The following is a 12500-nucleotide window of genomic DNA, read 5'->3' as shown; positions in this document are numbered from 1 at the left end:
AGTCCAACCACTGAATAAATGGCTGGTATCATTTATAGCCCCTGCCCATTCTGATTCGCTGGAATAAACCCCTCACCCAGGGTAGTATAAAACCTAGTAAATACATATGTTAGATTAAAGTCACCTCAGAATAAATATCATAAACTGCCATGTTACCTACAAAATAACAAATATTTACATTCAAGTAAAAGTTCTCAACTTAACTTCAAGAAAAAGTAAGTTCAAACAATATATTAGACATATGAAACTGTCATTCTATAATTATACACAACTATACACAAATCATGACAAGAACCTATATTAAATAGCCACGCAAACGAGGGTCTTGATCCATGAGATCGCCACTTAATATTTGTTGTTTCAGGGTTGATTCCGGAGGGCCAGTCCATCACCAGCCAAGATAAAACATGCTCAAAATAAACGAATCCTTTACTAATCCCGCTGCGGGGATATTTGTCAATTTAAAACAGTTGAACATGTATGCAATCATGTATAATATCCATCAAACAAGCTCAAAGGTTCTGCCTTAGGATATTTCGCTCTTATTACACGCGGAAAGGTTTACTAAAAGCTTGCTTAACACTACATATACATAATTCCATGAAGCATAATTTGCTAAGAAAAACCAGGTCTCCGTAACAGACATTGACAGAAATTTATTCAAAACCCCCATAAATACATACATGTAGTGCCTTCCACCAGTACAGCATGAGCCACGCTGTACATTGTGTGTACATACACATGCATTGCAGACGGATCAGGGTATAATTTAGAGAGGTATAGATTTAAGCTCATTTGCCCTGATAGATTTTCTGGCCCTAAAAGGCTGAGATGTGGTTTTATGTCCGCACTAATGTTTCAACTGTTTCCTGTAGCACTAACAGGAATCCATGAATTATGTGTTTGTGTGTATGTATGTGTGTGTGTGTGTGTGTGTGTGTGTGTTTGTGTGTGTTTGTTCGAGTGTTGCGTATGCGTGTGTTTGTGTGTCCTTCCAAACACAAGTTTGTTTGTGTATGCATGCACACGTGTGTTCCCATATGATTCTAGACCATGCCCCGCACTCGTGCTTTCATCATCGAGTTATCTTTCCACAGAGATACAGCTATAGAGTGTATAGAATTATTTACTTTCCCTTCACCCTGTTTCGTGTCTCAAATCTGTTGTGAGAGTTGCTCCGAGATTTACTTCCAAATAAAATGCCCGGCCTGAATACAGAACAAAATAGAATACATTTAAAACACACGGTGCCTTAAGAGAGCTAGCTGCGCAGACTGCTCCAAACACCTTTTGAACTGAAACACCTTGTGATGTAGCGTGGGTTGTGTTGTGGACCAGCTGCAGCTCAAGAGCCGAAGACTGGCTGCGTTATCCTTTTCTAGAGTTCTCATTCTGTGAAGTGACTTACAAAGGTTCTCTGAAGGGCGGTGTTGCCCCCAGGATCGGGGGGACCTGCCACCCACTGCCCCCCCCCCATTGGTGTTACCCTGGCCCGGGTGGTTAGTGACGGTAACTTGCTATGGGGGTGACCGTGTGGGAAGAAGAAAGGGAGATCGACCCTGAACAGCAATCAATCTGGAAGCGAGGCGGGACCACTTGAAGGCTGGCTTAGTAAACATGCACGCACACAAACACACATACACACACACACACACACACACACACACACACACACACACACACACACACACACACACACACACACACAGACAGACATGCACACATGCACACATGCATGCATGCGCGCATACACACACACACACCACACACACACATACACACACACACACACACACACACACACACAGGCACACACACACACAGGAACACACACACAGATTTTGTTTCTACACAGCACAAAGATAGCTGTGAACTAAAGCTTTAATTTAACTGACAGTAAGTCTACTTTACACGCCTACATGGAAATATGTGTTGCAGAAAGTTTTTCTCAGTTGGAACCTGCAGGGAGGGTTTGTTATTTTAGGTTTTATTTCAAAAAGGTGTTTATTTCAAACACAGTTAAGTTTTACAAGACCGAAAGAGCAGAACGATATAGGCTATAAATGAGCGCAATTAATCATTGCTGTTATTTTACAAGTTTGGCTGTATAGTATGAATTAGATTATGCTTGTAAAAGAAGATAGATGAGGGAAATAACAAACAGTTCAAGTATGTAAGAGACATTGTTACAAGGAAAACATGTGTGACTCTTACGTCTTTCAAGCTGCTATTTTTCTCGGTGCCTCAAAAAAACATCTTACCGTAAAATCTCTCTCTCTCTCTCTCTCTCTCTCTCTCTCTCTCTCTCTCTCTCTCTCTCTCTCTCTCTCTCGCTCTCTCTCTCTCTCTCTCTCTCTCTCTCTTAAAAAACGATCTTCATGCCTCTCCACCAACTTATGTCTTTTTGAACCCGCTTTCTTGTCCACTCAAATCCTGTGAGTGAGAGAAATCCAATTGACCTGCCTCTCACCCATCTCTGAGTGCCTTAGTGTGTGTGTGTCTGTGTGTGTCTGTGTGTGTCTGTGTGTGTCTGTGTGTGTCGGTGTGTGTCGGTGTGTTACTAAATCAGCTTGTGTTCATTATTTTTTGATAACCATTTTTATGACACATTGATCAGGGCCCACTGACTGGGTGCTCCACAGTGTCACTACAGATAACATGGCTTTTCACTGTCTGTGTGTGTGTGTGTGTGTGTGTGTGTGCGTGTGCATGGATCCGTGCGTGCATACCTGTGTGAGAGAGAGTGAGAGAGGGGGGGGGGGGGGGAGAGACAGAGAGAGAGAGAGCGATGGTTTGAGTGACAGAAATAGTAAGAAAACTTCCCTGTGAGTGTTTGCCAGTATTAAAAAGTTTGGAAGAAAAAAGTTATAACTAGAGACCGTAGTTGGCCTCTCTTACGTCAGGAAACCAGAGTCACAAAATGTGGTCTCTTCACTTCACACAAAAGCTGAACACAGTGTATAACGTCATCAAAAAGCCAGTTTAGGGTTTGGAATACATGTCTGATAGGGTTGCATCCAAAGACAAATCCTTTGAAGCAATAATGCAGGACCCATTTTTATTGAAGACACGCATTCCACCGTTGGCGATTGCGTGCTTGATCATTTATTCAAACTATTCATTTTGCAAATAAATCAGCTTATTTCTTCCCCCACTTTTCTTTAGTCATAGTCACTTAGTCATGTTTCTCCTTTAGTGGGCTGCGTTCAAGTTTTAGTGTTCAACTCCCAGGGCTCCTCTACATAGATTGTGTTTCCATTCTAGCTAAGACATTCATGTGTCATTCATTGAACCATCATTGTTTCTGTTCGAACAAAGACAAAGACTTATCTTTGGACTATTATATTCTACATTACAATAACACAATAAACAAGAATAAGCCGTGGTGAAAAATAGACAAAAAATCAAAACATGGTGAAGTCTGGCCACTAAGTCATGATATGTGTTCATGTAATTACTCCGTGCTTCAACAAACCGAAACCAAATGAATAAATCATCAACATCACCCTCCCCCCCAAAGGAGCGCAGCCCCTCTGTCTTCCCATTTTTATGTTACTGTTTGCTTACGTTTTTTGAGTTGTGTTCAAACCTCACCCCTCTTAACCCTGCCAAAATGCCCTGACACGTACGGCCGAGCCTTTGGAGTTTGTGCTGTGCTCTGTCGAGGCCGTCTGCCGGTAAAGGAGCCTTTTTTTCGAGAATGGCTTCGCCTTTATCAATTATACACCGGGGCGTTTCAATTATAAAGCTCCTCGTCTCTGTCACACAGACCTGCTGTCTGCCCCGAGTAAGTGGACTCACTCGATACGTGACACAGCACTCACTGTCCAGAGCTCACCGTGTAGCCCAGCCTGTGGGGAGGAACAGTTTCACAGCCTTCTGTCTGAGCTCCGGGAGAGGACGGAGCGGAGGTATCACAGGCTGAAGGAAAATGTCCTACAAAGGGAGTGGCTCTCCCTAAGACTCACGCTACATTCCGTGTCCCACGTTTTTTTTTATTATGTTTTCTGCATTTCTGTTTTCCTGCGCTTGTTGTCTTTTCACATTTCAGTTGGTTCTGTTTGTTGATGTCTTCCCATCCGTTTTCATTCAGTCTATTTTGTGTTGTGTTTTTTGCCATTCCTCCCACACGCCGGCCATTCCACCATCCCTTTCTTTTTTGTGTCTCCTTTCTCCAAGGCTCATTGTTTCAGAAGGCAACAGAGAGCAAAGAAAGGAATGATTTGGGATTCACATGTGAGTTGTTTTATGTTTTATCCCCATCCCTACCGGCCTCCTCTTCAGCGCCTAATTATTTCCGCCTTTGATACAGCCTCCTCTCTCTCGGCCCTCTTGAGTGCTCCCAGAGTTCATGTTATCATTTTATATATATATATATATATATATATATATATATATATATATATATATATATATATATATATATAAACATACAGATTAGTTTTTCTGTTATTTTTTTATCTTCTTCTAGGTTTCTATGATCGTCCTATTATATCTTTATAAATTACAGAGAAAACTAAGACGAAAGGAAATAAGGTTGTTTCATCAGTAAAATTTCATCTGCTAGGGGTTTTCAGACGGAAGTAAGACATCTGGTAAATAGCCCATTGTAGCACTGGGAATCAGCTTTATAAATGGCCTGCAAAGTGTTTCTTACAAATGGTGACTAGTCACCCCTCAATGTGACGCGTTTCCAATCAAAGCAGGATATTACAGCAGGACATGACATAACAGATAGTGAGTCATTCCGCATTTCATATTTGAAGTGGTCTAGCTATTAGTTCAAAAGTGTCTCAGGTCTCAGAGGTATAATTGTCTCGTTCTCTCACTCAAACAAAAATGGGTGGTTTTTGAAACCACAAAAAAATGCACTGTTTGAGAGGATTTAATTTGATTAGAATAAAATAATACCATTCAGAGAAACTCTGGAAAGTTCAAGATTCATAGCATTCCCCAGTTAATACTTGTGCCTTCTTAGTCAAGGCAAGATGGCTAATAGTTCAATTTGCAATATCACGCAATCTCAGTTCAAAGGGTTGCTTTTGATTATATAGTCCGTGCATTGACTTGCATCCCCTGTCATCCCAACAAGATGTAATATTAGCCCTAATATTACAGATTTCGCTTTATATTATTGCTTTATATTATCCACCAAAGCTTATCCAGATGAAGGAAATTGTTCTGCAGTGATCAGTGTAGCCAAGGCCTCTTCGTGGCCTTAGATTGGCCAGTGGGAAAGATTGCCAGGAAGCTCATCTGTTCAAGAAGCAGGGCTGCATGTTCACCATGTGGCTTAACGTTGGCTTCTGTTTGTGTGTGTTGGACAGTAATACAGAGGCACAGAACATGGACTTGTATTCATCACATGATGCATAGCTATATATGCAAATCTATACAGTTTGTTGGACCCTTGAGGTACCTAGCAATACCTTGAGTGCATACATTTTCATCATGGATTGCCCCAGTGGGAACCACCAGCCCTGGCGTTGTTTTGTGCCACGCTGTACTAGTTGAGCTAGACAGGACCACTTTGGCAAGATTCAAAGTGCACGCATGCACGCACGCACGCACACACACACACACACACACACACACACACACACACACACACACACACACACACACACACACACACACACACACACACACACACACACACACACACACACACTTTCTCACTCAGTCACTCACTGTGTCACACACGCACTCACTCACACACTCTTACTCACTCAGTCACCCTCTCAGTCACTCGTACACACACATACCCACACACAAGATCTTTTTATTTGTGATAATGAGGATGATGCAACTGAATAGCTCTTGTTCATCCGTCCAAACATTGAGGGCTCCAGACACTGTCCATCCATTTTGCAGCGTCAAGAGTGCTGGGAAAACACAAGCACTGAATTTACGTCCATCCTGACAGGCGATGACAGTGTGTTGAGTCAAGGGCACGCAGTCAGGCAGTATAACAAAAAAAGGCTAATGGACAGTGAGTTTAAAACAGTGGTGGTATGACAGGAGGGTAAAGAGGGGCAACTAGAGGACTTAGTCCTGTGAGAACCAAGTGCTCTCTCTGAGAATCTCGCTGGCATTTCCCTTAACATGACCTAAGAACAATATAATGGTTTTGCTCCTCAAACATGAAGCAATTTTTTATTTTAAACTTGGTGGAAAGTGATGTACATAAAAAAACATTAACATTAAAAACGAAACGTGAGAGAGGACTTTGTTTGTCTAGCGTTAATTGGTAGATACATGGTGGGTCATTTTAATCACTAGGTCGTTGGGTTCCATCGCTGGGTTAGTTGATTAGATTTAACTGAGGATCTGAGCTTTATTTGCAATAAAAACATTATTAATATATCAAACATGACCTTGTTAAATGTGGACGACTCGGGACAGGGTGGAAATGTGTTTCTCATAGAAATACTTTATAAACATTATGTGTTTGAGTAGATTTGAGAATCAGAAATGCCTGTTAGTGATTAAGAAATATGTAGATGAACAGGGATAGCTTAAACAAGGAGAAATAATAAAAGACCACTTTGGATGACGGAATGTTTTGAGGCAGAAAATGTTGTCAAATATGGAGAGAACACTAGTCTAATATTGGAAAATTTAACAGATTATTGAACTGTAGCTCATAAAGTTCCCTATCGAGGTCGCAATATTCTTGCTTATTAACATACTTGGAAGTAGTCCTTGTTTATGTGGTATGGTTGCTGTTAGGCACTTTTACTCTGCGCAAATTAAACAAGAAAAAATGTGTTGCCATATGAAGCATTCCAGAATAATTATAATTAACTTTATAATGGCTGGTTTCTGTTATGAATGTCTTTGAAATATAAAGAGAGAGTTTTTGCTTTTGCATAATTAGTTTACTTAAATGTCTAATACAAGAGTGTGCGAATGCAGCTGTGTTATTGCATCATCTTCTACCTCCCATCATACAAATGCAATACTATTATTCTAGTTTTTACAGCAATGATTGTTTGCATAGAAATAAATGCATTTGAAAAACACTGGAATCAGTTTAGTAGTAAAACTTATCACAGTATGTAGGTTACTCAGACAGGGAAAATAAAATGGCATATTTCAGCTGTCAACAAATCCAGTTGAGAGAGAGAGAGAGAGAGAGAGAGAGAGAGAGAGAGAGAGAGAGAGAGAGATCTGAGCTAAACAGTGAACAAGAAGGGCAGAATCAGTTTCTTTTTATTTCAATCCCAACTGTCAATACTGTGTCACTCGTGCAGAGTACACAAACCGACTCACATGGCAAATATAGACCATCACCTACTTTGATGATCCCCAAGGGCCACAGCCAAGAAAAGGAAAAACTAATTGATCCCGGGAAAATAACACATCAAGCTAGGCTTGTGATGCCATGTGATTGCCTACGACTGTACAGTTTCAAGTCCTATTCTGCTTTACTGCTTTATTCTGAATTACTCTGAAGACATTTGGAGGACTCATTATCAAAAACAGCTTAAATGGGATTTGGGTTGTGGGCAGAGGTAAGGACTTAAGCTTGAGGATGCTTTACAGTTTAGGCTGCACATCTTGGGGATCAAACTCACAAACTTTAGGCTGGGAGTTCCAACACTCTAGCCACTATGATGTCCAGTCTCCAGGCCATTTTAATTGATGTGTAATTCTTAATTATAATGCACGATAGGTGTTCGTGCAACCCTTCATTTTATGTGAGAATCAGATAAAAAAACACTGGTTGAGGGCCAACAAATTTAATTAGGGTTAGGTAAAAAATCTATTTCGGTGTACTAGTAATTGCTATTTATTAATTTGACTATTTAATCATCTTTCTCTGCATGTTTGAGCAGGTTTGGGTATATTGCATGGAAGGTAACAGAATGGGCAGAGCATGTCATTCTTGGGATTCATTTCGTCTTCTTGGAAGACACGAGCAAAATGCATTGTGCACATATTTCAAAAAGCCGTGTATTGGAGACGTACAGCAAGAGTCGCACAGAGACAGTCGTCTGAACTGGCTCCAGGGTTATTCAATCTATTCAAAAAATATATAAATAAATCTTAAGCTTCCCTATAATTATGAGGAGACGCATGGATCTCCTTATGATGTCGTACCACTCCAAAATAAATCAAAGAGTGTATGTGGACACGTCCAGTGGTTTTAAAGATTTGCTGCCAAGCAACCCAGCACTCCACTGATAACACACAGAGAACGGACCTGTCCGTGTGTGTGTGTGTGGGGGTGGGGAGGGGGTACGTGCCCGTGCGTCTGTGTGTGTCTGTGTGCGTGCACCCTGCTCGCCAGCACAAATCCACATGAGCAAGTGCACTTGCTCATGTGGAGGTGCACCATCAAAAGGAGCGTCGAGCTTTCATGTGTCTCCAAGGTCATGCTGTTTAACTTGTTCCATACGAAGCAACTGCATGGCACCACAACAAGCAGCCAATCCCCCCCAGCAAATGAGTCAGTGTGTTTTGCTGCTAAAAGCCAGTTATCTGCCTCTCAACTTAAAGGAGGGATTAGAGGCAGCATTCCTGCACTTCTCTGTCTTCTCCTTAATAGCAGCAGACAAATCCCCTCCTACCAGCTACAGAGAACATGATTATATGAGAGGGAGGAACACACACGCAACCGGAACACAGATGCATGGACACACGCGCACACACACACACACACACACACACACACACACACACACACACACACACACACACACACACACACACACACACACACACACACACACACACACACATGCGCACACACGCACACACACGGTGGCGTGCTTGTTGCTGTGTGGGCTTGTTTGTTTGGAGGCTTTGAAGTTCAAGTGCCTTGCCTCTAAGTTTTTGCTTTTGCCCTCTTTTCCTCTTCCCCTAATCTACTTTTCTACGAGTGTACTCTTTCCCTCATCTTCCGTTTCCACACCTCTGCCCCCAGCCTCCCTTTCAAGCTCTTTTTAATTTCCTTTATTTTTAATCCTCTTCATCATCTTGTCCCGCCTCTGCCTCATCCCCACTCTCATTGGCCAGCTCTCTTCTTCATCCCGGACCCCTACTGTGGCTGTAGACTACTGTGTTTCTAACAATTTGGGTATTTCCTTCCTTTTGCGCCATTTCTCTATGCAAACAAGATATAAATTGTACTGAATATTTATTAATAATCTCAACAAAAAACAGAGTCGAGATGGCTTGATTTTAATTTACATAAATGGCATTTAGCAGCCGCTTTTATCCAAAGCGACTTACAATAAGTACATTTGTAATAAGAAAGTGAAACAATATATGGCTGTCGGTACAATAAGGATGTTCCTAGAACCAAGTGCAAAGCACTAACAATCGCTAGGTTAATCCATGCCCCGCCGTATGCAACAAAGTTAGCGAGGAAAATATGCTACACAACTAAGTACCATAACTGAATACGACATACATTAAGTTCATACTTATTTGTATATCCAACAAATAAGTGCCAGGACGTACCACAGAAAACAGGGAGGCCTCATCCAGCCTCTCCTTCAGCCTCTTTCTCCCCCTCTTCCTCTCCCCTCTCGCATCTCTCCCTCGCTCCACCGCATCGCGTTTTTCCCTCCGCCTTCACCCCCTCCCTCTTCCCTTCTCCATCACAATCACGCTCTCTCCTTCTTCTCCTTCCCGCCATTCGTTTCCAGGGTCTGCCTTTTGAGCGGGGGATGATAAAAGGCGATGCCGGATATAATTTATCTCACGCACAACCAATCTCTTCTAAGGCATCGTCATTGTCTCATCATGTATTATTCTTAAAAAAAGAAATCCCTCCCCCCACACTGTCCTCATAACAGTACTCATGCATAATGAGCTGGGGACCGTGTACAGAAAAATGTAACATTAAAAATCCCCATTAAAGTTTCATCGGCAGTCTTTATCAGACCTGTAAAATAGTTAACTAGCGTGTTAAGTTTTAAGAGTCCACGTAGGCCCCCTGTGTCTGTCTAGACACATGAGCCCTGTTGCTGTCCAGCAGGGACAAGGCTGTCTGAAAACTCATTTGAGATCTGATTGCATGAAACGTACTTTATCAAACTATCAAACAAATCTCCCAATGGCACTATTTACAAAGTTGTACAGATTATTTATCAAACCTTGGCTACATTTGTAAGTCAGTGCCTCTGAAAAAGAGAGAAAAAAAGCATGGAATTAAATTAAATATGGATCTATTGTCTTGAAGTAATAAGCTTCATAATTAGTTTCAAATGTTTGTTTTGCTTTATATGTATGCAATGTTTTGCCGTGCTCTCTTTGTCTGTCTCCTCCACTCTTTACTCTCTCAATTAAATTCAAAGCGCTTTATCATCGGGCATGGCAAACATACATAATAATAGTATAATGAGAGGCAAAAAATAAACATATAATAACACAATTACATCACAGAGTTATTACATAAATGATAATTACAGGAAATTGCAAACATTGTAATTAGGGTTTTCAATACGAGAGAATGATATGATATTCATTTACATTATTTAATGAATTTTTCTCCCTCCCTCACAGCGGCGCCCAGTGCAGACGACGTGGCGCTGTACGTGGGCATCGTCATCGCGGTCATCATGTGCCTGGTCATCTCCGTCATCGTGGCGCTCTTCGTCTACCGCAAGACGCACCGCGACTTCGACTCTGACATCATCGACACCTCGGCGCTCAACGGCGGCTTCCAGTCGGTCAACATCAAGACGGCGAGATCAGGTGAGACGCCCGGGGAAAAACGTTCCGGAAAGGAAGTCAGACGCCGGAACGCTATCATTCAATTGTACTTCGTTACGATTGCCTTGGCCATCCGATATGAGTGAGTGAAATCCGCTGTGGGAATATCTGTTTGGTTAAATGCAATTTAGATTTAAGATAGCTCCCCGGGTCATTCCGGACCTTTCCGGGGCATCTCTTCCCTGATTAGTTTGGAGAATCCGTCTTGCCTGTCGATCACAGGGGTGTGAGATGCAACACTTCCTAATGCCGTTGAGGCATAGGGAGGGAAGGGAGCCGAGTGGGAGGGGAGGTATTTTAGAGTTGTTTCGTTTGAAATTCTCCCTCACCCTTTACAACTCTCAAATCGGGCCTGCATCAGTGGCAAGACACGTACAAGACGCAGTTCGTGAGTCTTCAAATTGTAGCAACCTATCAAGCATGTACTATGGTGTTGAAGAGAATGAATGGAGGATGGAATGCAGCCCTAACCTTTACAGCCACAGTGCAAGAAAGCAATGTATGTCCAATCGCAGGTCAATCTAGAGGAGTAAAAGTAGGCCACAACCTTCCACACAGGGTCACCCATGTGGACAGTACACTTGGGCGGAGAGGACTAGCCAGGTGTACACCATGTACAAACCATTTCACCACGAACAATCAGACAGGTATCAGACAGTAGTCATGTCGTCTCATTAAGCACTCAAACTGATTCTGAACCTCCTCCAACACGATATTCTCAGGGCGGAGAGAGGGGGGTTTGAGAGATGGGGGGGGGGGGGGGGGGGACATGTGAGACAGAGAGAGGAAGACATGTGGAAATGTCGTGTACGTTTGGAGCCCCCCACTTGATGGCGAAACCAGATGGTTTATGTGTTGACCCTGCTGAGTTACTATGGACTCCACACGAGAACCACTTCACTGACACATCTGGCCGTAAGGGGACCGCACTGCCTTGCTCATCAACAGTTCCAACAGGCAGGACAGTTATTGGCTCAAAGCAGCTGAGTCTGCCAGGACTGGTTCTTCTGCCGTGACTTTTGAGTCTTCACCTGGAATAACAGCTAGCGTCTCTCTCTCTCTCTCTCTCTCTCTCTCTCTCTCTCTCTCTCTCTCTCTCTCTCTCTCTCTCTCTCTCTCTCTCTTACTCGGAGATGCAGTGAGCAGTTTTCTAGGCAGGGAAACGTCGGCTCTAGTTCATTCAGGCAGTCCTTCAAACGGACATCTTTTAAAATAGACTTGCAATCAACAGATGTAATTGAGAAAGAAAGAAAGGGAAAATAACGTGTATATATTTGTACACAGTGGAAAGCATAGTGGAAGAAAAGTTAATTCACATCACTTACAGCCCACCTCAACATTCAGGATCATAGATGGGCTCTGTGAGTCCATGCTGAACCACTCACCTGTAGTTTCATGTATTTAAACTGCTTCAAGCATTCAAGAACTCTCTCTCACTCTCACTCTTACTCTCTCTCTTACTCTCCCTATCGGTTACTCACTCATTCTCTCTCTCTCTCTCTCTCTCTCTCTCTCTTTCTCTCTCTCTGTCTTTCTCTCACCATCTCACTGCACTCACTCTTTTGTCTTTCTTTTGCTTCACACACACATACACAAAACTGAACACAAGTGAATCCAAGCTTCCGGCTCCTCCTTCAATCTGCTTTACTGTGGAGATGCCATCAGAGTGGCTCCATACCCAAGCAGACGCTGTCTGTACGTCTTTTCCGGCGCTGATTTATCTACGACTGTCGGGAAACACTCTTCCGTAAGGCAGCACTTATCTCTCCTGC

At 42.6% G+C, this 12500-nt stretch overlaps 1 protein-coding gene across 1 annotated transcript in view; it reads left to right on the top strand.

The window, feature by feature from the left end:
- LOC132459091 (netrin receptor UNC5C-like) overlaps positions 1-12500 on the top strand; it is a 159492-nt gene that overhangs the window by 127895 nt on the left and 19097 nt on the right. Inside the window, 2 exon segments of the mRNA XM_060053466.1 lie at positions 4180-4236; positions 10519-10710. Coding sequence (XP_059909449.1) covers positions 4180-4236; positions 10519-10710 — 249 coding nt within the window.

Source organism: Gadus macrocephalus, chromosome 6, assembly GCF_031168955.1.
Source record: "Gadus macrocephalus chromosome 6, ASM3116895v1".
Classification (NCBI taxonomy): domain Eukaryota; kingdom Metazoa; phylum Chordata; class Actinopteri; order Gadiformes; family Gadidae; genus Gadus; species Gadus macrocephalus.
This window is presented reverse-complemented; position numbering and strand designations above follow the sequence as displayed.